We start from the raw sequence: 27,204 nt of genomic DNA on the forward strand, positions 1-27,204 counted from the left end.
GAGCTGCGCCGATCCGAAGCCAGAAGCCTGGAGCTTCTTCTAGGTCTCGTAGGAGGGTACAAGGGCCCAAGGACTTGGACCATCCTCCACTGCTTTCCCAGACCACAGCAGAAAGCTGGATCAGAAATGGGGCATACGGGACTTGAACTTGCGCCCATATGGGATGCGGACAGTGCAAACGGCAGCTTTACCCACTACATCACAGTGCCAGCCCCCAGGATGTATCTTTAGTGATCATATTAGGGGATTTTTCTCTCCCAAGGTTTGACTTTTAACTTTTTTTTTTTCTGATCTTGATGCTTCCTTTAAACCTTTTGCCTTTCATTGTACTTAGGCTTATTATTGTTTGCCACATTGATTCCTTTGTATAGCAATGCAAAGTGTGAATGAATTAAATAACTTTATAATTACAGTTTTTCCACTTAGGATAATTTAGAATGTCAGAAGATTAGCAGTTTATCTGCATTTATTTTTTCAGTCAAGATGGTGGTATTATTTTAAAAAAATGTCATGGAATTATAATAAGTTTCCTATTTCTAAAAGGAAAGTCTGTGTCACTGTTTAAAGTAAAAATGTTTGTGTAACGATTATTGGAAAGGTGATCTTGCTTATGAGTGTTCAAATGAACTCACCTCTTATCTTGACCTTTTCATCATTAATTCAGAGAGCCAAGTAGCTTGCCACTAAACCAATTTTAGAGGAGTGACTCATTTTTATGATTCATTTTTCTATTAGTTCAATAAACATTTTCTTGGGGGTAGCCTTTATAAACTTATCTTCTAATGTTTTATATATTTTAAAGCTTTCCCCTTCACTCAAATGCTTGTTTCTTAGCCGTTTCCTTGGTGATTAAAAGTTCCAGTTGTTACTTTCAATCTACAACAGCTGCAAGAACAACTCTTCTTTCCAAATCAGCTCTCCTAAATTCCCGTTGTTAGAGTTGGTATCTATATTTAGCTGGTGGGATTAAATTGCAAAGGCTTCAAGCTGGGCAAAGCACACTGATCTGCCTTTTTACAGCTAGACCTGTGTGCTGCAAGGAGCTAAGGCCTTCAGTGTCCCCTTCCTTACCCAGGTTACTCACAAAATGGATTCCCAGCGGGAACTCGCAGAGGAACTGCGGCTTTACCAATCCACCCTGCTTCAGGATGGTCTAAAAGATCTCCTGGATGAGAAAAAATTCATCGATTGCACCCTCAAAGCAGGTGACAAAAGTCTGCCTTGCCACAGATTGATTTTGTCCGCTTGTAGTCCTTACTTCCGTGAGTATTTTTTGTCTGACATTGAGGAGGAGAAAAAAAAGGAGGTAGTACTGGATAACGTGGATCCTGCTGTGCTTGATTTGATTGTCAGATACCTGTACTCTGCCAGTATTGATCTGAATGATGGAAATGTGCAAGATATTTTTGCCTTGGCCAGCCGCTTTCAGATCCCTTCAGTGTTCACTGTCTGCGTTTCTTATCTTCAGAAAAGGCTTGCTCCTGGCAACTGCCTAGCCATCCTGAGATTAGGACTCCTTCTTGACTGCCCGAGACTTGCCATTTCTGCCCGGGAATTTGTGTCTGATCGCTTTGTACAGATTTGTAAGGAAGAGGACTTTATGCAGCTCTCTCCCCAGGAACTGATCTCGGTCATTTCCAATGACAGCCTAAATGTAGAAAAGGAAGAAGCCGTCTTCGAGGCCGTGATGAAATGGGTGCGAACAGACAAAGAAAATAGGGTGAAAAGTCTTAGTGAAGTGTTTGATTGTATCCGTTTTCGCCTTATGTCAGAAAAATATTTTAAAGATCATGTTGAGAAAGATGATATAATTAAAAGCAACCCAGACCTCCAGAAAAAAATCAAAGTTCTCAAAGATGCGTTTGCAGGCAAACTCCCAGAACCTAGCAAAAATGCAGAGAAGGCTGGGGCCGGAGAGGTGAATGGTGATGTTGGCGATGAAGACCTACTTCCTGGTTACCTGAATGACATTCCCAGACACGGAATGTTTGTCAAAGACCTCATCCTTTTGGTTAATGACACAGCTGCAGTGGCTTATGATCCCACAGAAAACGAATGCTACCTTACTGCACTGGCTGAGCAGATCCCCAGAAATCATTCCAGCATTGTCACCCAACAGAACCAGGTATTTGTGGTAGGAGGGCTCTATGTGGATGAAGAAAACAAGGATCAACCTCTGCAGTCGTACTTCTTCCAGGTAAGAAAAATTACTTTCATGGAGGCATAAAGGGAAGTCTGTTTTTCACCCTCCAGTTGGCCAGTTTGTGGGTTATTCAGGCTGTTTGCATTTGTTTCTAACTGATGTCCTGTCCTACTCCCTTGTACTTTCCTACTTAGAGGATTGACAGAAATACTGCATTTAACTGTGTGTTAAGATTTAATAAAAGTCTTGATGAAGAATGAGGTTCTAATTAATGTTTAACTCATAAAGTTTTGCTTTAGTCTCTTCTACCTATAATACCATGTTAATAGTTGATGGTGACTGTCATCCTTCAAAGCCCTAAATTTAATATGTACACTTTGACCCTTAAAGTCGGTTAATACCTCTGCCTAAATCAGTATAAAGAGTTCAAAAAGTTCATGGATGATGCGTACTATGAAAAAACTGCAGAATGCCAGGTTTTTTGCATGAAACTAAGCATCTTTTAATTCAAGTTTTTATGAACTATTTGAAGTACCTCATGCTTTACAAACAAGTAATAGACTTTTATTTTTTTCCAAGTTTTCTTGATTTGATGTTCTTAGAGGTAGCATGTCATCTTTTATAGTAATGGCTAAAATGTTGATAAGAACTTGTATATGTGTTCTACACTTTGGATTATTCTCCAGGAAAGATTGTATGCAAATGTCACTAATTTGAATTAAGTAATCATTGTTGGAAATTATTATTTTATGCTATCATGTTTTTTTGGACCAGAGTTGTGCTCAGACATTATTACAAATCTTAACAATCTGTTTTGTGAAACCCACAAGTTTCCAAGAAAACAAATCTGCCTAAGAGAATTGTTGTAAGTTTCTTTAAGAGAATTGTTGTATTTATTTCATATTATCAACACCTGATACATTATCAGTTTGTGCAGGAACAGTGGCTTAACCTTCATCTTCAATAATGCCAATACCAGTATTTTGTAGCTTACAACTGGCTCAGAAGATTTTGTTTAGGTCATAGCTAATCATGGCCTGGGGCTTAGGAGCACTTGAGCTGGAATGGCCAAAGATAAGCTAGTGTAGAATGTCAAACCACAGCCATTATATGCTCTCAAAGTATGTGACATACTGTGCATTCACAAGATACTACCTTTAATCAGCTTTTTCTGATCTTTCAAAGATGTAGTTATAATCCATATTAATCATGTTTCTTAATTTTCAAAGTTCTGTTGAAAAATGTTATCATAGGTGTTTAAACAATGGGCTAGAAAATTTCCTAGACTGTGAATTCAGTAAACTTTTTTCTTTTTTTTAAATTTTATTTAAGTTCTATAAGTTTCATGTATTTTATATATACAGAAAATTCAGTAAACTTTAAAATGGCAAATATCAATGAAAAAAGCTATAAAATGAGTGTACTTCACAATACTTGTGGGAAATACAATTAAAATGTTTGTTTTGATGCAAAAAAATGGATCCATGAATAGTTTTTTCATAACATTCATTTTCCACAGTCTTTTTGAAGACCCTTTATCTATCCGGGAAGTGAAATATCAAAACACAGACAACAGACAGAAACTTAGAAATCACAGATGCAAGGAATGATTCTAGCCATAGAATAATTCCTCATAGAGTTTATTTCACAATTATTATTTATGTACTGAATTTATTAAATATACCCACAACCTAGTCCCTAATCAAGTGTTCAGTTTCATCTTTGTCCTATTCTCTTCCACTTTATTCTCTATTCTACTACTACCCTTACTTGGCTGACATGGCTTCTTATTTCTGGTTCAAGAAAGCTGCTTCTGTTCTCGATAGCTATAAAAACAGTATACAAACTTGAAGGTCAACTCCTTATCTCTGTCCATTTCTTGCTGCTTTTAAAAGGTACAAATAGTAGACAAGATATCAGGATGAAAACACAGCTGACCATAAAAACTTTTGTGACAAGACAATTTTTTTTTTTTTTTGACAGGCAGAGTGGACAGTGAGAGAGAGAGACAGAGAGAAAGGTCTTCCCTTTGCCGTTGGTTCACCCTCCAATGGCCGCCGCGGTAGGTGCGCTGCGGCCGGCGCACCGCGCCATTCCGATGGCAGGAGCCAGGTGCTTCTCCTGGTCTCCCATGGGGTGCAGGGCCCAAGCACCTGGGCCATCCTCCACTGCACTCCCCGGCCACAGCAGAGAGCTGGCCTGGAAGAGGGGCAACCGGGACAGGATCGGTGCCCCGACCGGGACTAGAAGCTGGTGTGCCGGCGCCGCAAGGCGGAGGATTAGCCTGTTAAGCCACGGCGCCGGCCTTGTGACAAGACAATATTTTTATAAAAATTTCAGGTTTTGTGTTTTCTGCTTGGTCATGTGTGTTTAATATATATTAATTTAGGAATGATTTGATGTTTACTATATGTTGCAAATAGGCCGTGAGAATTTTTTATCTTAGTAAAAGGGATTTGAGTTTCTTTTTTCCATTGAATTAATAGATTCATTAGATTTTTGAACAGCATGAGATTTTAAAGTAATCCAGGTCCAAACCCTAATTTTAACAATGAGATTAAATAGCTGCACAGCTCATCTATCAAAAAGCCTGGCAGGCAGTGTACTGTGCTGTGTGCTATAGAAAGTACCCTATTAGGGGTAAAGAGGAAGGCGGACACTGTTGTAGAATGGGAATTAAGCCCTCAGGTTTGGAATTACAATGCCCACCTTTCCATTTTTAAAGCAACCTATGGATTTAGACAGCATGGGATTTGAATTCCACCTGAAAGCTCTGAGTGTGGAAGATTATGTGATCCTTCTGTGCCTCAGTTTCCTCATCTATAAAATGGGGATGATAAGGTGCCTGTCCTGGAGGACTAAATGAGATTATCTGAGAAAATAATTTAGTGCAAAGCCTGGGTCAAAACTCCATAAACATTCATTATTATTTCTACTATGCTATACAATACCTTTGTATTACATGTTTTCTCAAAAACGGAAACAGAAAAGCTAAATATATTTGACCAGACACTTGCACCAAAACATCATGTAGTACTCCATAAAGATGTGTAGTTTTGTAGGTCTGTTAAAAATCTTTTTTTTTTTTTAATAAAAAAAGCAAGAGGTAAAAAACAATAACAAACGAGGAAACAGCAAGGCTCACAGTCTAGATGTGGAAATCAACTGGATGCAGAGCTAGCAACGCCACGTGGAGAGTAAACCCCTCTTGCCATCCAGTCTTCATTAGTGCTTTGGTTAGCTGATGTTACTACGCCAGATAACTATACAACAGCCTTTTATATCCACATCGATTTTTGGTATCCAGTGAACATGGATTTTACTCTGTTTTCTTCTGCTGCCTAGAAGTGGCACAAGTCTGCAACTGGATTCCCTCAAAAAGCAGGGTTTTTTTGTTTTTGTTTTTGTTTTTGTTTTTGTTTTTTTGGTCTTGGTGTTCTAAAATGCAAATGAAAAATCTTAAAATTAATTACCAGTGGTGGTGCTAAAACAGATGGCAGCCAGGCCAGAATCACCTATTCCACAACATGGGCTCTAGGGAGGGCCATAAGAGGGTTCCAGAAGTGACAATGGCAAAAACCTGCAAAGATACTCCTTAATACAATTTTAAAAAAAAAAAAGTTTTTCAAATGACCCCCGAGAAAAGACCAGGAAATTGACATTAACAACCTGCCTGTCTCACAAGTAATAAAAAGCAACATGTGTAAAACTACAGTTTTTTAAGAAGAAAGATAGGAGACATTGCTCAACCTGCCAGTTGTCTGAGGACTGAGCGACAGGGCCAGCTGTCCCGAGTGCTAGCTTGGGGATCATGTTAAATTTAGCATGCAGGGGTCATTCACATACCATGACCCTCCTTCTGTGATAACCTCTTTTTCCCCAGTGTCCTAAAAGTATTAGAATTCCTTGTTTCAAAGCTGATCAAAGAAGTAAAAAGGAAGAAAATTTGACAAAAACCTTTGGTGATTCTATTTTATTCCTCCTTTCATTTTGAAGCCTTGGCGATTTTGGTACTTTTATCTATTTTGGTAGTCCCAGTGGATGTTCTCATTCTATTGGTAATTCTAGGCTACAATATGATATTTTGGGATTGTAATTTTGTTTTACTTATGGGCCGGCACCATGGCTCAACAGGCTAATCCTCCACCTAGTGGCACCGGCACACCGGGTTCTAGACCCTGTCGGGTCGCCAGATTCTGTCCCGGTTGCCCCTCTTCCAGGCCAGCTCTCTGCTATGGTCTGGAGTGCAGTGGACGATGGCCCAGGTGCTTGGGCCCTGCACCCCACGGGAGACCAAGAGAAGCACCTGGCTCCTGCATTCGGATCAGCGCGGTGCGCCAGCTGCAGTGCGCTGGCCGCGGCAGCCATTGGAGGGTAAACCAACGGCAAAGGAAGACCTTTCTCTCTGTCTCTCTCTTTCTCTCTCTCACTGTCCACTCTGCCTGTCAAAAATAAACAAAAAAATAAAATAAAATAAAAATTTTGTTTTACTTGTGAGATCTTTGATGATGTCAGTAAATCCTAAACAGCACATAAAGCATAGCATGGTTGTTGGTACACCTGTAACTTTCCTCAACATGCTCCACAGTTCGTCATGGGTTTGTTTTTTTTTTTTCCCCAGCTTGATAACATAGCATCTGAGTGGATCGGACTGCCACCGCTGCCTTCAGCCAGGTGTCTCTTTGGACTGGGGGAGGTGGATGACAAAATCTACGTAGTTGCAGGCAAAGACCTTCAAACAGAGGCTTCACTGGACTCAGTACTGTGCTATGATCCTGTGTAAGTTGGCATGACATTCCTGGCTCCCTAAGCATTCAAGTATACGAGTACCTGTAACACATTCATATTTTCTCATTCTGAGAGTCATTAATAGCATTTAAATTCTATTCAATTTTAGGGCTGCAAAATGGAACGAAGTAAAAAAACTTCCTATCAAAGTCTACGGCCATAATGTGATTTCACATAAAGGGATGATATATTGTCTAGGAGGAAAGACAGATGACAAGTAAGTACCCTGAAACCTCCTTATGATTTATAGCCATATGATTTTTATTACAAGGGTTTTATTACAAGGGTTTCTTCCTCTTTTCTTGTAAATCTATATACTGAAATAGAACTTGATTCCCATTCACTATATATTGGAGGTAAAATTTCAAAAATAGCAGTTTAAAAAGTTATCGTAAGATATTACAAATGGTTTCCAAAGGGAAAATTATGAAATTCAGAAGTTGCAAGAGTAAATATGTAGACACTAGGCATGCTAAGTAAGCTCAATAATAAATTTTCTTATGTTGGAAAAGCAGCATCTAAGAGCCTTAGGGTCACAATCAAGTCTCCTATTTACTATATAGAACCTAACTGGTTTTCTTATTCACTTAGCCATAAGTAGATTAAAAACTTTAATGTACTTTTTAATATAGCAATTAAAATATATCTACTAAAATAATAGTGCACTGAAAGTATCATGGATTTGTACTTTAGGTTCATAAAAGGGAGTTTAGATTGGTCAGTTTGAAACTGAAAAGTTCAGTGACTGGAAAGAGGAGTCATTTCTTTAGCGATGTTTTATGTATTCACTCCCTGACAGGATATTCAGTATATTTAATAACTGCTCAAAAACAGGCACTAATCAACCAGAACAGACAACTCGCTGCTGTTGCCACTAGTGCCCAGGCTCTTGTCAAAAAACCTGGATGAAGCTTCATATATAGGGCTAATTTGATACCTAGGCACTTCTCAAGAGATAGATAATTGAGAAAGAGATCTTATAACTTGGAAAAGTGCATTCGCAGTACTCCGGAAGTCAGGCAGTTAAGCTAGTAGCCTTCCTGCTAAAACAAGCATTTGTGGTTTAGCAAGTGAAATCGCACGCATCTCCTGCCCCTGAAAACTGCCCAGTGTGGCTTGTCATCAGTTGCTCAGGCTGTTTAATTACCATAGATGTCCAGTCTTGGAATAGGTTGACTCCTGATTCCAGCTTCCAACTGATCAGACCCTGGGAAGCTGCAGTGACGGCTCAGTTAATTGAGTTCCTGCCACCTGCATGGGACATCTGGACTGAGTTGCCAGCTCCCAGCTTCAGACTAGACCAGGCCCCTGGACACTGCAGGCATTTGAGGAGTACAACAGTGCTTGAGAGCTCTTTCTCTCCCTCTCTCACACTTTCTCCCTGTTTTTCTGTCTCTCAAATTTTTAAAGCAATGATTTTCATACAATCTGTTGGTATTCAAAAATAATATATTCTGAAATTTTGGTATCTTCCTTAATCCCAGCTATTCCCATCAAATGAATATTTAAACAAAGGTATATTATAAACCACCTAGTGCCAGATCTTATTTTGGGCATATTTCCTGAGTAAGTGGAATAGAAAATCTCCATTAAGCAGTGTTCTGACTTTAGAAACCCAGGAGCCCTTCCAAAAATGATTTAAATTGTTTCCTCCAAGTAGCATTAGTAACTAGGAAGATGATATGTCAGAAAGAAGCATGCGGTTCTTGTCATGAGAATATATTAATCTTGACAGTATGATTAACCAAGACAACATTGCTTGACAAATGTCAATATCAAGAACTTTGAGTGAGTCATTATCTAAAAGTAAAGACTGGATTGCACAAATTACAGCTAACGTATGTGAAGAACATTCTTTTGTATCATGTTCTTATCAAGAAGTTTTTGTTTTTGAAAGATTTATTTGAAAAGCAGAATTACAAAGAGAGAGAGAGAGAGAGAGAGAGAGAGATCTTCCATCTTCCGGTTCACTCCCCAAATGGGCACATGGTTGGGGCTGAGCCAAACCAAAACCAGAAGCCTGGAACTCCTTCTGGATTTCCCATGTGGGTGCAGGCACTTGGGCCATCATCCTCCACTGCTTTCCCTGGCACACTAGCAGGAAGCTGGATTGGAAGTAGAGTAGCTGGGACTCAAACTGGTGCCAGTATGGAATGCTGGCATTCCAGGTGGTGGCTTAACCTGCTGTGCCACAACACCAGCCCCAAGAAGTTTTCAAGTGATACCCATAGTTGAGTATTAGGGAATGCCTCTGTTGCAGGTATCTGGCCTTTTATAAGATTAAGAACCAGCTGTCCTGGGGCCAGCACTGTGGCATAGCAGGTTAAGGCTCCAGCCTGCAGTGCCGGCATCCCATATGGGTGCTGATTCGAGTCCAGCTGCTCCTCTTCCAATCCAGATTTCTGCTATGGCCTGGGAAAGCAATAGAGGATGGCCCAAGTCCTTGGGGCCCTGCACCTGGGTGGGTGGGAGACCTGGAGGAAGCTCCTGGCTCCTGGCTTTGGATCAGCTCAGTTCTAGTCATTATGGTCATTTGAGGAATGAACCAGCGGAATGGAAGACCCCACCCCCACCCCGCCTCTCCTTTTCTCTCTGTGTATCTCTGACTTTCAAATAAATAAAATTAAAAATTTAAAGAAAGAAACAGCTGTCCTCACAAAAACTTGGGGCATTTATTTGTTGTATATACAGTTAAATCATTATTTGGAATTCTGAACTCTCATCACTAAGTAATGGTAACTTTACTAAGAAAGATAATTTAGATGAGTCCAGGGTTTTCTGAGAGCATTTGGCACATAAAACTCTTCTCATCACTCATCAGCACAGATTACTACATTGTCTAATGTATAGTCCAACATTTCTTAAAATGCATCTGTGTATTAATGGTAAATAAAATGAGATTGTATTAGTTAAATGTAAAATAGGCAGGTGTTCATCTGCTTACCACTATTATTTTTAAGTATTTATCTATTTGACAGAGTGACAGAGATCTTCCATCTGTTGGTTCATTCCCCAAATGGCCCCAGGGAAGCCAGGAGCCCAGACTCCATCCAGATTCTCCCCCGTGGGGTGGGTGGCAGGGACCCAAGCACTTGGGTCATCATCCATTGACTTCTCTGGCACAATAGCAGGAAACTAAATGGGAAGCAGACCAGCAAATACTCAAGCTGGCACTCAGATGTGGGATGCCAGTGTCATAAGCTGTGGCTAGCTGTGCCATACTGCCAGCCTCCCACCTGATTATTTTTAAGTTAACTTATTCATTCCTATTATATTCAAATAATGAAATTAATAAATTAATATTTCTTATTACTGAGGCATAATAAAGGATTTGTGATTTTTTTTCCCATCCCCATAGTGTAAAAAGAAAGTCTTCCATTGAATTTAGTAGCAGATAGAATGAGAATCTGCTGTTCCTGAACTCCTAAGTGGTTGCCTAGAAGTAGAATAATTATTTATTTATTTGTAAGATTTATTTATTTGAAAGGCAGAGTTACAGAGAGGCAGAGGCAGAAAAAGAGAGAGAGGTTTTTCATCTGCTGGTTCACTCCCCAAATGACCGCAACACCCAGAGCTGGACCAATATGAAGCCAGGAGCCAGGAGCTTCTTCAGGGTCTCTCGTAAGGGTTCAGGGACCCAAACACTTGGGCCATCCTCTACTGCTTTCCCAGGCCATAGCGGAGAGCTGGATCGGAAAAGGAGCTGCTGGGACTCAAACTAGCGCCCATATAGGATGCCAGCACTGCAGGTGGCAGATTGACCCGCTACACCACAGCACCAGCCCCCCAGATAATTACCTTATAAAATAGTTTTGCTTCCCACACTTGGATTTGTCCTTTACCTAGCAGCAAATGTTCACATTAAGAACTCTGTGGAGTTTTTCTGGTCCTCTGTCACACTACATACTTTATAGGAGAACCAATGCCAAATTACTACTGAAGTTGCTTTCAAAAAATATTTTAAAGTGGATATTTGTTGTCTTTTCTGATTACAGAAAGTGTACCAACAGGGTGTTCATCTACAACCCCAAAAAAGGCGACTGGAAAGACCTGGCTCCGATGAAAACCCCACGTTCCATGTTTGGAGTGGCGGTCCACAAAGGCAAGATCGTGATCGCAGGGGGTGTCACTGAGGATGGTCTTTCAGCTTCAGTGGAAGCTTTTGACCTCACAACCAATAAGTGAGTTGCTGAATCTCACAGTCACTGTGCATTTCAGTTGTTACCTGATAAAAAGTAAGCTTTTAGTTAGCATGTGGCAGGGGTAGGGGCAGGGAGGCATCAATTTAAGGGGAGTATTTTCATGAAGGTTTCTTCTGTTGGAACTGGGAGTAAAACTCCTAACATTTGGATGCCCCGAGTGTGACCCTCAAGTTGATGCTGGCATGCCCTGCTCGTCCTTACTTGTGTTAACTGTGTGAGTGGAGTCATGCTAAGGTAACACTTTTGAATAACTGTGTTCATGTAGATGGATGTACATGTCTCTGTGGAGTTATTCAACTGGAAATATGTAGTTTCATTAAAGATGAGAATATCTTATTAATGACTGTATTTATTAAGTATGAATGCTTCAGAAGTTTGGTTTCTTTATGTTTTTTAGATGTTTTTTAAAGCTTGTTTTTTAAGCTTTTAACAACACTATGAAAAATACTTCGTATTCTTATATAAAATTAAGTTTTTCAGAATCTTTGTGCCCACATATCTAGATGAGTATATACTTTCATAGTTTAGCAATAAATTAAAAATCAGAGTACTATTATGTTTTTTTAGAAACTGTGTATATCTGACTACAAAATAATAACTGAAAGTCACAAGCAACTTTTTTGGAATAGAACCTAAAAAAGCACTAAAGCATATTTTAAGACTGTATATTAGTTAAGCACTCATAATATAAAAAGTTAAAGAAGCAGCATAAAATTGTAAATACTCTGTTCCTAGAGTTCTTCATATGTATGGATACCTATATGCTTTTTTTTTTTTAATAAAGACAAGTTATACCAAAATGTTACTTATGATTATATCTGGAAACTATGATAATGAGGGTATTTGTTTTTTTCTATAACTTTCTATACTTACTAGATTTTTACAGTGTATATATATTATTTTTATGGTTAAGAAAAATAGGTTTAAAGAAAAACTATGAGGTTTTTAGTTCTTTAGAACTATCATTCTGGGGTAATGCAGTGGAGTGCTACCACATGACTAACTCATTCCCAGTTCTTGAAACTTCCAGCCAATGTGGTTGATTTTATCTTCAGTTGTCCTATTTCAGATGGCTGTTAACATTAAAAAGTTCTCCTAAAACCTTTATATTGTAAAGAATAAGTCATTAAAAGTAAATTTTCCATCCGTAGCTTCAAAACTATCTTTATCATATATCTTTATTACAAAGGATTGGAGAGTTCTTGAGAAAAACTTGAAATTAAGAGTTTTTAAATGTTTGTATTAGTTTTCAAATGTGGGCCACAGAACCCCACTGTGTATGACAAATAGTTTGGCAACCACTGCTGAAGGTGCTAAATCATGAAATATTCTAAGAGTGATCTATTGAAAGCTTTCTATTTAATATGATTATTACATCTTTCAAATTTAAGGAATTTTAAAATATTTTCTAGTTGTAAACTTCTGCTTTTGGATGCTTATGCTACTTGAATTTTTAAATTATTTCCTGTAATTGTTCAGTAAATACATTTAATATGTTAAGTTTTACATTCACTATATTTTCAATAATACCCAGATGGGAAGTAATGACTGAATTTCCCCAAGAAAGAAGCTCCATCAGTTTGGTCAGCCTGGCTGGGTCTCTGTATGCCATCGGTGGTTTTGCTATGATTCAACTGGAATCTAAAGAGTTTGCACCCACTGAAGTCAATGACATATGGAAGTAAGTTCTCTTCACTCTCATTTTCAGAACCAGATATTAAATCAGATAAATGAAAATTGAGCAATAATTCTGTAGTAAATAATAAGCCAGACTTTTCCAATATGCAGGCTACTTCTTGGTTATAGACCAGACACTTCAAATATAATTGCACCTGCCACATACTTCATCAAGTACTGCTTACAATTAGCTGTGAGCTTGGGAAAGAACTTATGTGGACCTATTTCTTAGTCAGTAAAACGACAGTTGGACTGTTGATCTTCAGGCTCTATTCCAGCTCTCAATGGAAAACACTCTAGATATCCAGTAGAGTGAAGGCAACTTACCTTTCTTTCCCTTTTTATTTTTTCTTAAAGATTGTATTTTATTTGTTTGAAAGAGTTACAGAGAGAGGTAGAGACAGAGAGAGAGGTCTTCCATCTGCTGCTTCACTCCCCAAATGGCTGCAGCATCTGGAGCAGAGCCAGGAGCTTCTTCTGGGTCTCCCACATGGGTGCAGGAGCCCAAGGACTTGGGCTGTCTTTCACTGCCCTCCTAGGTGCACCAGAAAGTGGAGCAGCTGGGACCCCAACTAAGGTACATATGCAGGGCAGGGCTTTAACCCGCTGCATCACAGCGCCAGCCCCAGGCTGCTTATCTTTCCACCAGAGCAGTTTATTTCTTAAGAAAACAGAATTTTGAAAAAACATTTAACTTCTTTTTAAAGATCTCCATGAAATCATTCATTCTATTTGGAATTTAATTTAAATAGTCTTTCAGTTGTTTGAAGATTCAGTTAACAAAAGCTTTTTTTTTTCAATTTTTATTTAATAAATATAAATTTCCAAAGTACAACTTCTGAATTATAGCTGCTTTTCCCCCCCCATAACCTCCCTCCCACCCGCAACCATCCCATCTGCCACTCCCTCTCCCATCCCATTCTTCATCAAGATTCATTTTCAATTATCTTTATATGCAGAAGATCAACTTAGTATATACTAAATAAAGATTTCAACAGACTGCACCCCCACGGACACACAAAGTAGAGTACTGTTTGAGTAGTAGTTTTACCGTTAATTCGCATAGTACAACACATTAAGGACAGAAGTCCTACATGGGGAGCAGGTGCATAGTGACTCCTGTTGTTGATTTAACAGTTGACACTCTTATTTATTTATTTATTTGACAGAGTTAGACAGTGCGAGAGAGAGACAGAGAGAAATGTCTTCCTTTCATTGGTTCACTCCCCAAATGGCTGCTATGGTGGGTAGATGCTTGCTCAACATCAAGAGACCAAACATGCTTGCCCATTACCCCTTCTGCATTCAGCCCATGCCCTGGGCTTGCTTATCTGAGTTTACAGGAGGTAGATCCTAGGTATCTTAGGTGAACATTGCAAGGCTGGCAGTCTTCACCTGGTCTCTCATCAGATTGTCCAGAGCCTCACTGCTTACAGTGTCCTGTTGTCTGTAGAAGAGCAGTGTTGTCATCTCCTGAGAGCTTCTCAGGAGTGCAGAATCCCAGCCCCACCAGAACCTGCATTTTAGCAGGATTCCCAAGTGATCTGTTGCATATTTAAGTTTATAGGTACAGCTTTTTTTTTTTTTTTTTTTTTTTTTTTGACAGGCAAAGTGGACAGAGAGAGAGAGAGACAGAGAGAAATGTCTTCCTTTTGCCATTGGTTCACCCTCCAATGGCCAGCACAGCTGGTGCTCTGCGGCTGGCGCATCATGTTGATCCGAAGCCAGGAGCCAGGTGCTTCTCCTGGTCTCCCATGCGGGTGCAGGGCCCAAGGACTTGGGCCATCCTCCACTGCCTTCCCGGGCCATAGCAGAGAGCTGGACTGGAAGAGGGGCAACTGGGACAGAATCCGGCGCCCCAACCGGGACTAGAACCTGGTGTGCTGGCGCCGCAGGTGGAGGATTAGCCTAGTGAGCCATGGCACCAGCCTATAGGTACAGCTTTGAAAGAGTACCCTTTATGCCTGGTCAGTGAAGGCATTCCACTAAGGCTGAGAGTGAAACATGGATTTTTTTTCCCTATATCTGAAATGAAAGGCTGGAAGCTAAACTAACTCTTTTTTTTTTTTTTTTTTTTAAACAGGCAAAGTGGACAGTGAGAGAGAGAGACAGAGAGAAAGGTCTTCCTTTTGCCATTGGTTCACCCTCCAATGGCCGCCGCAGCCTGCGCGCTGCGACCGGCACACCGCACTGATCGATGGCAGGAGCCAGGTGCTTATCCTGGTCTCCCATGTGGGTGCAAGGGCCCAAACACTTGGGCCATCCTCCACTGTACTCTCTGGCCACAGCAGAGAGCTGGCCTGGAAGAGGGGCAACCGGGACAGAATCCGGTGCCCCGACCGGGACTAGAACCCAGTGTGCCGGCGCCACCAGGCGGAGGATTAGCCTATTGAGCCGCGGCGCTGGCCTAACTAACTCTTTTTTGCATTGGACATCATTTCCCTAAGTTCTAATAGTAACTAGCTGTGAGAGGCAAAGAAAAAAAGTGGTTCTAAAAGGAAATTAACTATTATCCTTCTTCCTTAAAAATAGAGGGAGAAAGAAAAAAAAAACCTGCAGATTTCCAGGAGCAAGAGGGTGAGATGGGGAAAACCTGGAAGCACTAGAAAAAGGGGAGAAATGATGTCGAGCTGGGAAGGTTAGAAATTTCAGAGAACAGGGAGAGAGATCACAGGTCAGTGGGCAGTGATTCTTAAGTCTGCCTGTACATTATAGTCGCCTAGGATGCTTTAAAAAAAAAATGGGGGGACCAGAGTTGTGGCATAGTAGGTAAAACCACTGCCTGTAACACCAGTATCCCCTGTGGGCTCTGATTCCTGTCTTGGCTGCTCCATTTCTGATCCAGCTCTCTGCTAATCTGCCTGCAAAAAGCAATGGAAGATGACCTAAGTATTTGGGCGCCTGCCACCCACGTGGGAGACCCGGATGAAGCTCCTGGCTCCTGGCTTAGGCCTGGGCCAGTGAACCAGAAGATAGAGGATCTCTCTGTCTCTCTCTCTAACTCTTTCAAATTAATAAATAAATATTTTTAAAAGTTTATTTTTAAATTTTCATTTTATCTGGAAGGCAGAGAGAAAGAGACAGAAAGACAGACAGCTTCCATCAGCTTGTTAGTCTACATGCCTATGACTTGCCCACTTCAAAGCCAGGAGCCAGGAATTCAATCCTAGTGTCCCACATGGGTGGATAGGACCCAAGAACTTGAGCCAGCCACCTGCTGCCTCCCAGCTAATCAATTAGCAGGAAGCCGAATCAGAAGTGGAGGAGTAGCTGGCACTGTGGCACAGTAGGTTAAGACCCCAGCCTGCAATGCCAGCAACCCATATAGGCACCAGTTCAAGTCCCGGCCACTCCACTTCTGATCCAGTTCCCTGCTAATGTGCCTGAGAAAGCAGCAGAGGATAGCCCAAGTCCTTTGGCCCCTGTACCCATGTGGGAGACCCGTAAGAAGATACTGGCTTTGAATTGGCTCAGCTCCAGCCATTGCAGCCATTTGGGGATTGAACCAGTGGATGGAAGACCTCTCTCTGTCTCTACTTCTCCATGTAACTCTGTCTTCTTCTTTAAAAAAGAAGAAGAAGTGGAGGAGCCAGGACTTGAACCAGGCACTCCAATACAGGATGCTGGTGTCCTAAGTGGCAGCCTAGCCACTGTGCCAAGTGCCCACCCTGCTTAGGATGCTTAAAATGTATCAGTACCTGGGCCTTAACACAGACCAATTACGTCAGTTTCTGGAGGTAGGGCCTGAGCATCCCTATTTACTAAAATCTTCACAGATGGGCCGGCGCCGTGGCTCAATAGGCTAATCCTCTGCCTTGTGGCACCGGCACACTGGGTTCTAGTCCCGGTCAGGGCACCGGATTCTGTCCCGGTTGCCCCTCTTCCAGGCTAGCTCTCTGCTGTAGCCCGGGAGTGCAGTGGAGGATGGCCCAAGTACTTGGGCCCTGCACCCCATGGGAGACCAGGAGAAGCACCTTGCTCCTGGCTTCGGATCAGCGCGGTGCGCCGGCAGCGGCAGCCATTGGAGGGTGAACCAACGGCAAAGGAAGACCTTTCTCTCTCTCTCTCTCTCTCTCTCACTGTCCACTCTGCCTGTCAAAAAATAAAAAATAAAATAAAATGTTCACATATGATTTTAATGTACAGCTGAGGTGGCGTATTAGTGATGTTAACGAATTATGCTGTCAATCAGCCGAGCCTCATTTGAGCCACCCTGGTTCCTAAAGGTAGACAAAAGCCACACAGCCCTGGCAGGAGGAAGCCATGGGCAGCAGAGGAAAGTAGAGCATCTTCTGCTAGTTCTTCTGCTAGCTTCGAAAAGTACCACCACCTCAGTCCCACCCTTACTGTGTTTTAATTGGTTCGGGATATGGTCAGGGTTTGGGAAGTTTTAGAAGATTCTCAGATGATTCCATGTGTGCAGACAAGCTTGGAAACCACTAGAGGGGCCGATGCTGTGGCATAGCAGGTAAAGCAGCCACCCGCAGTTCTGGAATCCCATATGGGCTCTGGTTCTAGTCCCAGCTGCTCCACTTCCAATCCAGCTCTCTGCTATGGCCTGGGAAAGCAGTAGAATATGGCCCAAGTCCTCGGGCCCCTGCACCCTCGTGGGAGACCTGGAGGAAGCTCCTGGCTCCTGGCTTCGGATCAGCACAGCTCCAGCCATTGTGGCCATCTGGGGAGTGACCCAGTGGATGGAAGACCTCTCTCTCTCTCTCTGCTTTTCTTTCTCTCTCTGACTTTCAAACAAATAAAATAAAATCCTTAAAAAAAGAAACCACTAGAAAGGGAAGAGAGGGCATTTATCTGCTTGGCTATAAAGTTTGCATTTAGATACTGGTATTTTCTAATCTGGTGTAATATCTGGAGCAATTGATTCTCACATTTTGCTGCACATTAAGTCTCAGCTGGAGAGCTTTCAAAAATCCTCCTGCCCAGGCCACCCTCCAACCTGATTAAGTCAGTCTCTAGGGGTGGGTTCTGGGCATCAGAATTTTTTAAACATCGGATTTGAGAACCAGTGATGTGCTGCTGTGATTCCATATGCAACATCAGCATCACTTAGGTACTTGTTAGAAATATAAATTCTCAGACCTCACTTAAATTAGAAACTGGGTGTGGGGCCCAGCAACTGTTTTTTTGTTTTTTTTTTTTTTTTTTAATTGTTTTTTTTTTTTTTTTTTAATTTTTGACAGGCAGAGTGGACAGTGAGAGAGAGAGAGAGACAGAGAGAAAGGTCTTCCTTTGCCATTGGTTCACCCTCTAATGGCCGCCGCGGTAGCGCGCTGCGGCCGGCGCACCGCGCTGTTCCGATGGCAGGAGCCAGGTGCTTCTCCTGGTCTCCCATGGGGTGCAGAGCCCAAGCACTTGGGCCATCCTCCACTGCACTCCCTGGCCACAGCAGAGAGCTGGCCTGGAAGAGGGGCAACCGGGACAGGATCGGTGCCCCGACCGGGACTAGAACCCGGTGTGCCGGCGCCGCAAGGCGGAGGATTAGCCTGTTGAGCCACGGCGCCGGCCCCAGCAACTGTTTTAACAAGCCTTCCAGGTGACCCAGATGTACCCTAAAGTTGACAGCCACTGATCTAGAGAAAGGCGGCTACTCACTTGCCCTTGACTTCCTAGTGAACCTCTGTATTCGTACATGCAAGGAAATGAAAGCTCAGTACATCTTATTCTAAATCTATATACTCTATTACTGTGATGTGTAAAAAACATTTACATTCTCACATTTTTTTCTTTGAAATCACTCCATTATTTAGGATTGACCAAACTGAACATAAAAACATGACTGAGGAAACAAACATTATTTTTCTTTAAAGATTTATTTATTTGAAAGGCAGAGTTACAGAGAGGCAGAGGCAGAGAGAGAGAGAACGAGAGAGAGAGAGAGAAAGGTCTTCCATCATTTGGTCCACTCCCCAAGTGACTGCAGCAGCCGGAGCTGAGTGAATCCAAAGCCAGGATCCAGGAGCTTCCTCTGGGTCTCCCACACAGATGCAGGGGCCCAAGGACTTGGGCCATCCTCCACTGCTTTCCCAGGCCATAGCAGAGAGCCAGATCTGCAGTGGAGCAGCCAGGGCTGGAACCAGTGCCTAACAAGGGATGCTGGCACTGCAGGCTCTAGCTCCACCTGCTACAGCACAGCACATCAGGAAACAAACATTTTTAAACCACATTTAACTTCAACCTCCTGTTGCTTAAATGTTTTCCATTTTTCTTTATACTATTTAAAATAATTCTTTCTCTCAATTTGTTGCCCCAAATTTTAAATAATTAAGATCCTTCCCTTTATTAGTAGTATAATGTTTTGTTTACTTTTCTCTACATAAAAATCACTCAGTGGAAGCAGGCATTGTGGCACAGTAGGTTAAGTTGTTGCTTTGAATGCCTGCATCCCATGTTGGAGTGCTGGTTCCAGTCCTGGCTGCTCTGCACTTTCTCTCCTGCTTCCTGTTAATGCACCTTAGAGGGAGCAGATGAGGCCAGAGTACTTGAGTCCCTGCCACCCATGTGGGAGACCCAGATGGAGTTCCTGGTGCCCAGCTTTGGCCTGTTGTGGGCATTTAGGGAGTGAACTAATGGATGGAAGATATCTCTCTCTCTGTCACTTTGCCTTTCAGATAAATAAGTCAACCATTTTTTTTAAAAAATCACTCAATATAATTGTTAAGAAGTAAGCATTGATCAAATTAAGTTACATAGTGCATAACTTATATAAATATCAGTTAATTTTAAAAAATTGTTATCAATCATTTCGGAGCCATACAGAGAGATCCAATTACTAAATCACTAAAATGCCCACAGCAGCCAGGCTGAGCTGGGGATAAAAGCAGGAGCCAGAAACTCAATACAGGTGGGTGGCAGGAACCCAATTACTGAAGCTACCACTGCTGCCTCCCAGCATCCACGTTATCAGGAAGCTGAAGTCAGGAGCTAGAGCTGGGGGTTAAACCTGAGCACGCTGATCCTGGAAACGGGCATCTTAACTGCTAGTCTAAATGCACACACCAGTTTTGTTTTGTTTTAATTTTAGATTGATATAATATTTGTACATTTTAATGGAGTAACCAGCTAACTTTAATAATTATTATTTTTAAATCTCATTTATGTAACATAGAACAAGTTGGGATATCTCCTGTGCATCAAGTATTGATGGCTTATGGAGGGAAAAAATACTATGGTGGATGGATTTATTAATTGTCGCCACATACATTTGGGGTTAGGAAAAATGCTCAAGATAGAATAAGTGCTGTCATAAATATCACGGAAAGGACCATATGAGAAATGAAAAGGCAGCAGAAACCTCTGCTTGAGGAAGGCGAGAAGGCTTCAAAGAGAAGGCAGCGTTCAGGAGTTTCTCAGAGAGCATTCCAGGGCCCCGGCTGAGGAAACACGTTAGGCTCAGATGTTTCAGGGGCATTGAAGGTATCCGTACCTTTACAGTCACAAATATTCAAAGATGAAGAGCAGTTCACAACTGGGCTGAGCGTGTTCTCAGAAAGAACAGCAGAGAGGAAGAGGAGCAGTTTTATGGAGGGACCACTGTGTGTCAGGTACCACGGTAGGCACTAGTGAAAGGGAGCAAATGAAATCAGAGTTAAGTCACAGACAGCTTCTGTCCTTCCCCAGTTCTCACTCTGAGAGGACAGGTCTGTGCCCTGTCCATTATCCCTCTTCCCTGGGCAGTCCTGGATTCCTAGAGAAGGGTGGACTCCGTGCGTCTCCACGTTAAGTACTGTGACAGTCATTCAGGATTTGGAAGGAACTCAGGTTTGTTTACCAGGCAGGTGTTTCCTCCTCTGGCTGAGGGCTGGTCGGGTTTTTGCAAAGATCCACATTTGTATACTGAAATATGGGGAACTTGATAAAGCTATCTACTCAAAAACTGATTATTGCTTTTTTCTTCCCTCAGGTATGAAGATGATAAAAAAGAATGGGCTGGGATGTTGAAGGAAATACGTTATGCTTCAGGAGCTAGTTGCCTAGCAACACGTTTAAATCTCTTCAAACTGTCCAAACTATAAAAAGGTGACAAAACCCAGTAGATTGGGAGGTGGTTTCTTTGGTTAACAGAGCTTTAATTTATTTTTTTTAAAGCATGTACAGGGATTCATGTGGAAATTATTCAATATTATTGTCTAAGCAGGGAGCAGAGAGGATCAAAACCTCACAGTCACCGAATCTTCAGTGTAATGATCAGAGCTTAAAACCATTTTCTAATAAGAAATTAAATTTTTAGTTGAACAAATTAATTCTTTGTTAATCTGTCTCACCCAGTAGATTGTAAAGAAAGTTCCTAAACTGAATCATTTACTAATTCTTTCCTTTGTATTGGGATACTTTTATACTGGTTTTCTATTACAAATGAAATTGGAGAATTGTGCATCTACATTTTAAAAACATGTTTAGAATATCAAAAACATTTCCTCATGCTAAATCCTGTGTGTTGTATTAAAGATTACATGCCATAAAGAGACTTTGGAAACGCTATTAAAGGAGTATAATAAATGGGTCTCATTTGAAGGAAAAAGTCTCTAAGTAAAAGTAGTTAAATCCAAACAGCCTTTCTTTTTTTTTTTTTTCCATTCTTTTTGCGACACTGACATATTGTGATTTCTAAATAAAATTTTTAAAAAGTTACATTTAAAATTAGTAACTAATAGTCTCCAAGCCATTAACTACAGCATCTGCGGCTGGCAGATGGGGGTGCATGAAAGGAAATGGATTGATTCTTTAATTGCTGGGGTGGAATTAGGGGGCATGGGGGTGATGAGGGTGTGTATTCACTGGTTTAAATTTTAGCTATATTTTACATGAAGGGCTATTTCTTTGCTAAATCTCTGATAGCAGAAAAGATAATTATTCCATATTCTGGGATGTGATGCCCTACATTCAGTGTTTCTTCTTCATGTATATAATAAGTTGACTCCTCAGTCTGTCCATAAGTACCACATTCAACTTTGCAAGTCAACAACTAATCATCACTTTATCTTAGCACACCAACATATGGGTCTTACATAGCTTACATAGACATATACTGGATTTCTGTACTTCCACTGAGAAACCCGATTTGGGACTCATTTAAAGCTTTCTGTGATTACCTGTCAAACACTCGCATAAAGAACAATATGTGATCATTTATTTTTCTCCACCATAAACAGGGAAATATATTGAACAAAAATCAATTTTATTTTGGATATCTGAAATAGAACCCTGACCACTTTTCTATACTGAAAAATACTGGGGGCCAGTGCTAAGACGTAGCAGGCATCCCGTAGGAGCACCGGGATTGAGTCCTGGCTACTTCACTTCCAATCCAGCTGTCTGCTATCGCCTGGGAAAGCAGTAGAGAATGGCCCAAATCCTTGGGGCCCTGTATTTGCGTAAGAGCCTCAGAGGAAACTCCTGGCTCCTGGCTTCGGATTGGCACAGCTCTGGCCATTGTGGCCATTTGGGGAATGAACCAGAGGATGGAAGACCTTTCTCTCTTTCTCTCTGCCTCTGCCTCTGTTACTCTGCTTTTCAAATAAATAAATAAATAAATCAAAAAAAGAAAAATACTGATCTGAACTATACCATGAACATACTATCAACAAATCCCTACAAGTTCTTTAACAGTTAAGGTGTTAGAAAGAGAAAGGGCTGGAGGAGGACACTTAAAAGGACAGATGTATAGGGGCAGCGGATGGGAGGTGCACACCAGAGTGAGAAACCTGCAAGAAGTGCTTACTCTAAAATCAGGATAGAGGCTACTTTTGGGAAAAGAATGCAGATCTATGTAGATATTAAATTAAGTTGTAAAAATAATTCTTTTTACAATGTTTCTTTAAGAATGATAAACATTTTCCAGAATTAGGCCGGCACCGCGGCTCAATAGGCTAATCCTCTGCCTAGCGGTGCCAGCACACCAAGTTCTAGTCCCAGTCGGGGTGCTAGATTCTGTCCCGGTTGCCCCTCTTCCAGGCCAGCTCTCTGCTGTGGCCAGGGAGTGCAGTGGAGGATGGTCCAAGTGCTTGGGCCCTGCACTTGCATGGGAGACCAGGAGAAGCACCTGGCTCCTGCCTTCGGATTAGCGGTGCACCGGCCGCAGTGCACCAGCCGCAGCGGCCATTGGAGGGTAAACCAACAGCAAAGGAAGACCTTTCTCTCTGTCTCTCTCTCTCACAGTCCACTCTGCCTGTCAAAAAAAAAAAATTTTCCAGAATTAGATAGTGGTGCTAGTTACACAACATACTAAAAACAACTATGTTACATACTTTTAAAAGGGTGAATTTTATTGTCTGAATGTTAACTCAATGACAAATGCTTTTATTTATAGCAGCCCAGTTATTTAATATAAAAATCGTCACACAAAAATATAAGACTATATATATTTAAAGCAAAAGCCATTTTGGGAGTGATCATTTTGCACAGCAGTTGCTACTTAGGATATCCATATCCTATATCTGAGTACCTGGGTTCAAGCCCTTGCTTCTCCACTTCCAATCCAGGTTCCTGCTATTGTACACCTCGGGAGGCAGCAGGTGATAGGCTGGGTTCAAGTAGTTGAGTTCCTGCCACTCATGTGGGAGATTGGACAGAGCTCCAGGATCCTGGCTTTGGCCTGGCCCAAAAGCCCTGGGGAGTGAACCAATGGATGGAAGATTTCTCTCTCTCTCTATGTGTGTGTGTATATCTCTCAGACTTAAATAGATAAAACAAAAAATAACTTTTTTTGAAAAATGAAAGCCATTTGAATAAAGCAGTGTAGAGAAACTAGAGTAAGAGATACAGTACGTGACAAGTTAGACTGCAACCGTAAGTAAAATGTATGTCAGGGTCATTTAGTCATGATTTCCAGGGACAACCATCTGGCCCAGCAGTTAAGAGGCCAGCTGGGACACCCATGTCCCAGGTAGGAATTCCCAGGTTGAAACCCAGCTCTGGCTCCTGACTCCAGCTTCCTGCCAATACAGACCTTTGGGGGCAGTAGTAATGGCTCAGGTTCCTGTCACTCATATGAGAGACCTGTATTATATTTCCAACTCCTGGCTTCAGCCTTGGTCTAGTGCCAGCCGGTGCAGGCAGGCATTTAGGGTGTGAACAATGGATAGGAGCTCTCTCTCTGTCCCTTTGCTTCTCAAATAAAAAGTGTTAAAAACAATTTTTGAATATTTCCATGTATTTCAAGTATATAGCAGATTTTCAATTATTTATTTCCAAAGGAAATGATTTAGAACCCTCAGCAGTCTACTTATGTCAAAATTTTCGTGACAAAATATTGTAACATTATTCAAGAGTTTAGTTCTTGGTATCATTTGAGAACTAAGACACATTCATGAAAATGGATTAATTCAATACAGAATTTAACATCTCTGAAAATACAAATGAATATCTTAAGGAAATACCAGCGGGAAATAACTTCCATTTGTTTACTGTTCCAGTGTTTTTCACAAAATATTTTGTGACATTCACATTTTGAAAACAATTAAGTACTGGGGCTCACTTCAAGCAAGTTCATTGGACATTTCAAACATATTTCAACTAAGCCTAAGCCACTTATCAATGCATACAGAACACACATTTTAAAGCTGTGTTTATGATAGGAGGCACTGTGGCTACCGACTTTGTGTCAAAGTGAATCCAAAGAATCATGGAGTAAAAGTAGCCAAGTTTCAGTTATTTCCTAACCTACCAGTGGAGTGAAGGCAGTTACACTATGGCTTTCTGCTTGGCACACACATACATCACCCTTGGAGGAAGGGCTTGCGATTCTATCACATAATAGGTTCTTGGTAGCTACTTTATGGAATAAATGTGCTGTAAGAAAGAAAAAAAAATTTTCCCCAGAAAACTTTTATTGAGGTATACAATCTTCTTGCATTTCATAAATACAACCTTAGGAACATGGTTCTTCCCACTGTATCCATCCCCCTACCCTTCTTCCTCCTCCCTCTCCTATTCTCATTCTTATTTTTTACTAAGATCTATTTTCAATTAATTTTATACACATAAGATTATACTAAGTAAAGAGTTGAACAAATAGTATGAAAAAAATGAATGTTACTCAACAGTTGAGACAAGGGCTTTTCAAAGTCATTGCGTCTCAAAAGTGTCAATTTCACTTCTATAGATTACCTTTTAGGTGTTCTATTAGATATCACAGATCAGGGAGAACATATGGTATTTGTCCTTTTGGGACTGGCTTATTTTACTAAGTATGATGTTTTCCAGATTCATCCATTTTGTTGCAAACGACAGGATTTCATTTTTTATGGCTTAGCTTGTGGTCTATCCTAGAGGAAGTTCCAGGCACTGGTGAGAATATGTATTCTGCAACTGTAGGATGAAAAGTTCTATAGATATTCATTAGGTTTGTTGGTTTCAAGTGTGGATTAACTGTTACTTCTTTGCTGATTTTTTGTCTGGTTGATATGTCCATTACTGAAAGCAGGGTATTGAAGTCCCCTATTACTATTGTATTGGAGTCTATGTCTCCCTTTAGATCCATTAACATGTTTTTTTAAATAGCCAGGTGCCCTGTAATTAGGTGCATATATATTTATTATAGTCATCTTGTTGAATTGACCCCTTAATCATTACATAGTGCCCTTCTTTGTCTCCTTTAAGAGTTTTTGTGTTAAAGTCTTTTGTCTGATATTAGGATGGCTCACCCAGCTCTTTTTTGGTTTCCTTAAGCATGGAATATGTTTTTCCATCCTTTCACTTTCAGTCTATATATTTCTTTGTTGGTGAGATGTGTTTTTTGTAGGCGGCAAATAGATGGATTTTGTTTTTTAATCCATCCAGCCAGTCTGTATCTTTTAACTGGAGAGTTGAGGCCATTTACTTTCAAGGTGACTGTTGATACGTAACAACGTGCCCTGCCATTTTTCCATAAATGTTCCTATTGCTTACTTTGGATTTCTTTTGTACTTCTACTGGGGAATTTTCTGCTTTCACCTTCTTTCATAGTGATATAGTGATAACCATGTTTATGTGTATAGCACATCCTTAAGCATCTTTTGTAAGGCTGGACAAATGGTGACAAATTCTTTCAATTTCTGTTTGTTATGGAAGGTCTTTTTTTTTTTTTTAAGGTTTATTTATTGGAAAGGCAGAGTTACAGAGAGGCAGAGGGAAAGAGAGAGAGAGAGAGAGAGAGAGAGAGAGAGTCTTCCATCTGCTGGCTCACTCCCCAAATGGCTGCAATGGCCGGAGGTAGGCAGATCCGAAACCAGGAGCAAGGAGCTTCTTCTGGGACTCACATACAAGTGCAGGAGCCCAAGGACTTGGGCCATCCTCTACTGCTTTCCCAGGCCGTAGCAGAGGATTGGAAGTGGAGCAGCCAGGACTCAAACTGGTGCCCATATGGAATGCCAGCACTGCAGGTGGCAGCTTTACCCGCTATACCACACAGTAGCCCCTGGAAGGTCTTTATTTCACCTTCATAAATGAGAGCTATGCAAGATACAGTATTCTGATTGGCAGGGTTTTTTGTTTTTTTTTTTTTTTCCTTAAGATTTGGAATATATCTCACCATTCTCTCCTAGCCTGTAGGGTTTTTGATGAGAAGTCAGCTGTGAGTCTAATCAAAGATCCTCTGAAAGTCATCTGGCATTTCTCTTGTGCACATTTTAGAATCTTCTCTTTATGTTTTACTGTGTTGAGTTTGATTACAGTGTGTCATGGTGAAGATCTTTTCTGGTCATGTCTATTAGGAGTTCTATGTGTTTCCTGTACTTAGATGTCCCTTTCTTTCTCCAAATTAGGGAAGTTTCTGTAATTATTTCACTAAAAAGGCTTTCTAATCCATTCTCTTCACACCTTCAGGAACTCCTAGGACCTATATGTTGGGTTGTTTGATAGTATCCCATAAATCTCCAACACTGTTTTTTAGTTTTCTAACTTTTTTTTTTTCGGGGGGGGTCCGACTGTAAAATTTCCAGAGATTTGTCATCTTTATTTTTTAAGATTTATTTACTTATTTGAAAGAGCTACAAAGAGAGAAGGAAAGGCAGAAAGAGAGATCTTTCATCTGCTGGTTTACTCTCAAATTGGCCGCAATGGCCAGAGCTGCGCCGATCAGGAGCCAGGAGCTTCTTCTGGGTCTCCTGTGTGGATGCAGGGGCCCAAGGACTTGGGCCATTTTGTACTGCTTTCCCAGGCCATAGCAAGAGCTGGATCAAAAGTGGAGCAGCCGGGACTTGAACTGGCACCCATATGGGATGCCAGCACTGCAGGCGGTGGCTTTACCTGCTATGTCACAGCTCTGGCATCGAGATTTGTTTTCTTTTCTTTCTTTTCTTTTCTTTTTCTTTTTTTCTTTTTTTTTTTCTTTTTTCTTTTTTTTTTTTTTTTGACAGGCAGAGTGGATAGTGAGAGAGAGAGACAGAGAGAAAGGTCTTCCTT

The 27,204-nt window shown here is 41.1% G+C and overlaps 1 protein-coding gene across 1 annotated transcript; it reads left to right on the top strand.

Moving 5' to 3' along the window:
* Positions 1-244: 244 nt before the first annotated feature.
* KLHL41 (kelch like family member 41) lies at positions 245-21,374 on the top strand. Its single transcript, XM_062200312.1, has 7 exons — positions 245-262; positions 1,076-2,197; positions 6,765-6,922; positions 7,041-7,148; positions 10,927-11,112; positions 12,668-12,814; positions 20,726-21,374. The coding sequence occupies exons 2-7, from the start codon at positions 1,088-1,090 to the stop codon at positions 20,835-20,837; spliced, it is 1,821 nt and encodes a 606-aa protein (XP_062056296.1). The 5' UTR covers positions 245-262; positions 1,076-1,087; the 3' UTR covers positions 20,838-21,374.
* Positions 21,375-27,204: the final 5,830 nt, after the last annotated feature.

Source organism: Lepus europaeus, chromosome 1 (assembly GCF_033115175.1).
Source record: "Lepus europaeus isolate LE1 chromosome 1, mLepTim1.pri, whole genome shotgun sequence".
NCBI lineage: Eukaryota > Metazoa > Chordata > Mammalia > Lagomorpha > Leporidae > Lepus > Lepus europaeus.

Bases quoted from the DNA above. Each gene is read 5' to 3' on its own strand.
- KLHL41 (XM_062200312.1), top strand. From the start codon at position 1,088: ATGGATTCCCAGCGGGAACTCGCAGAGGAACTGCGGCTTTACCAATCC. The intron at 6,923-7,040 runs GTAAGTTGGCAT...ATTCAATTTTAG, and splicing joins GTACTGTGCTATGATCCTGT to GGCTGCAAAATGGAACGAAG. The intron at 12,815-20,725 runs GTAAGTTCTCTT...TTCTTCCCTCAG, and splicing joins GAAGTCAATGACATATGGAA to GTATGAAGATGATAAAAAAG.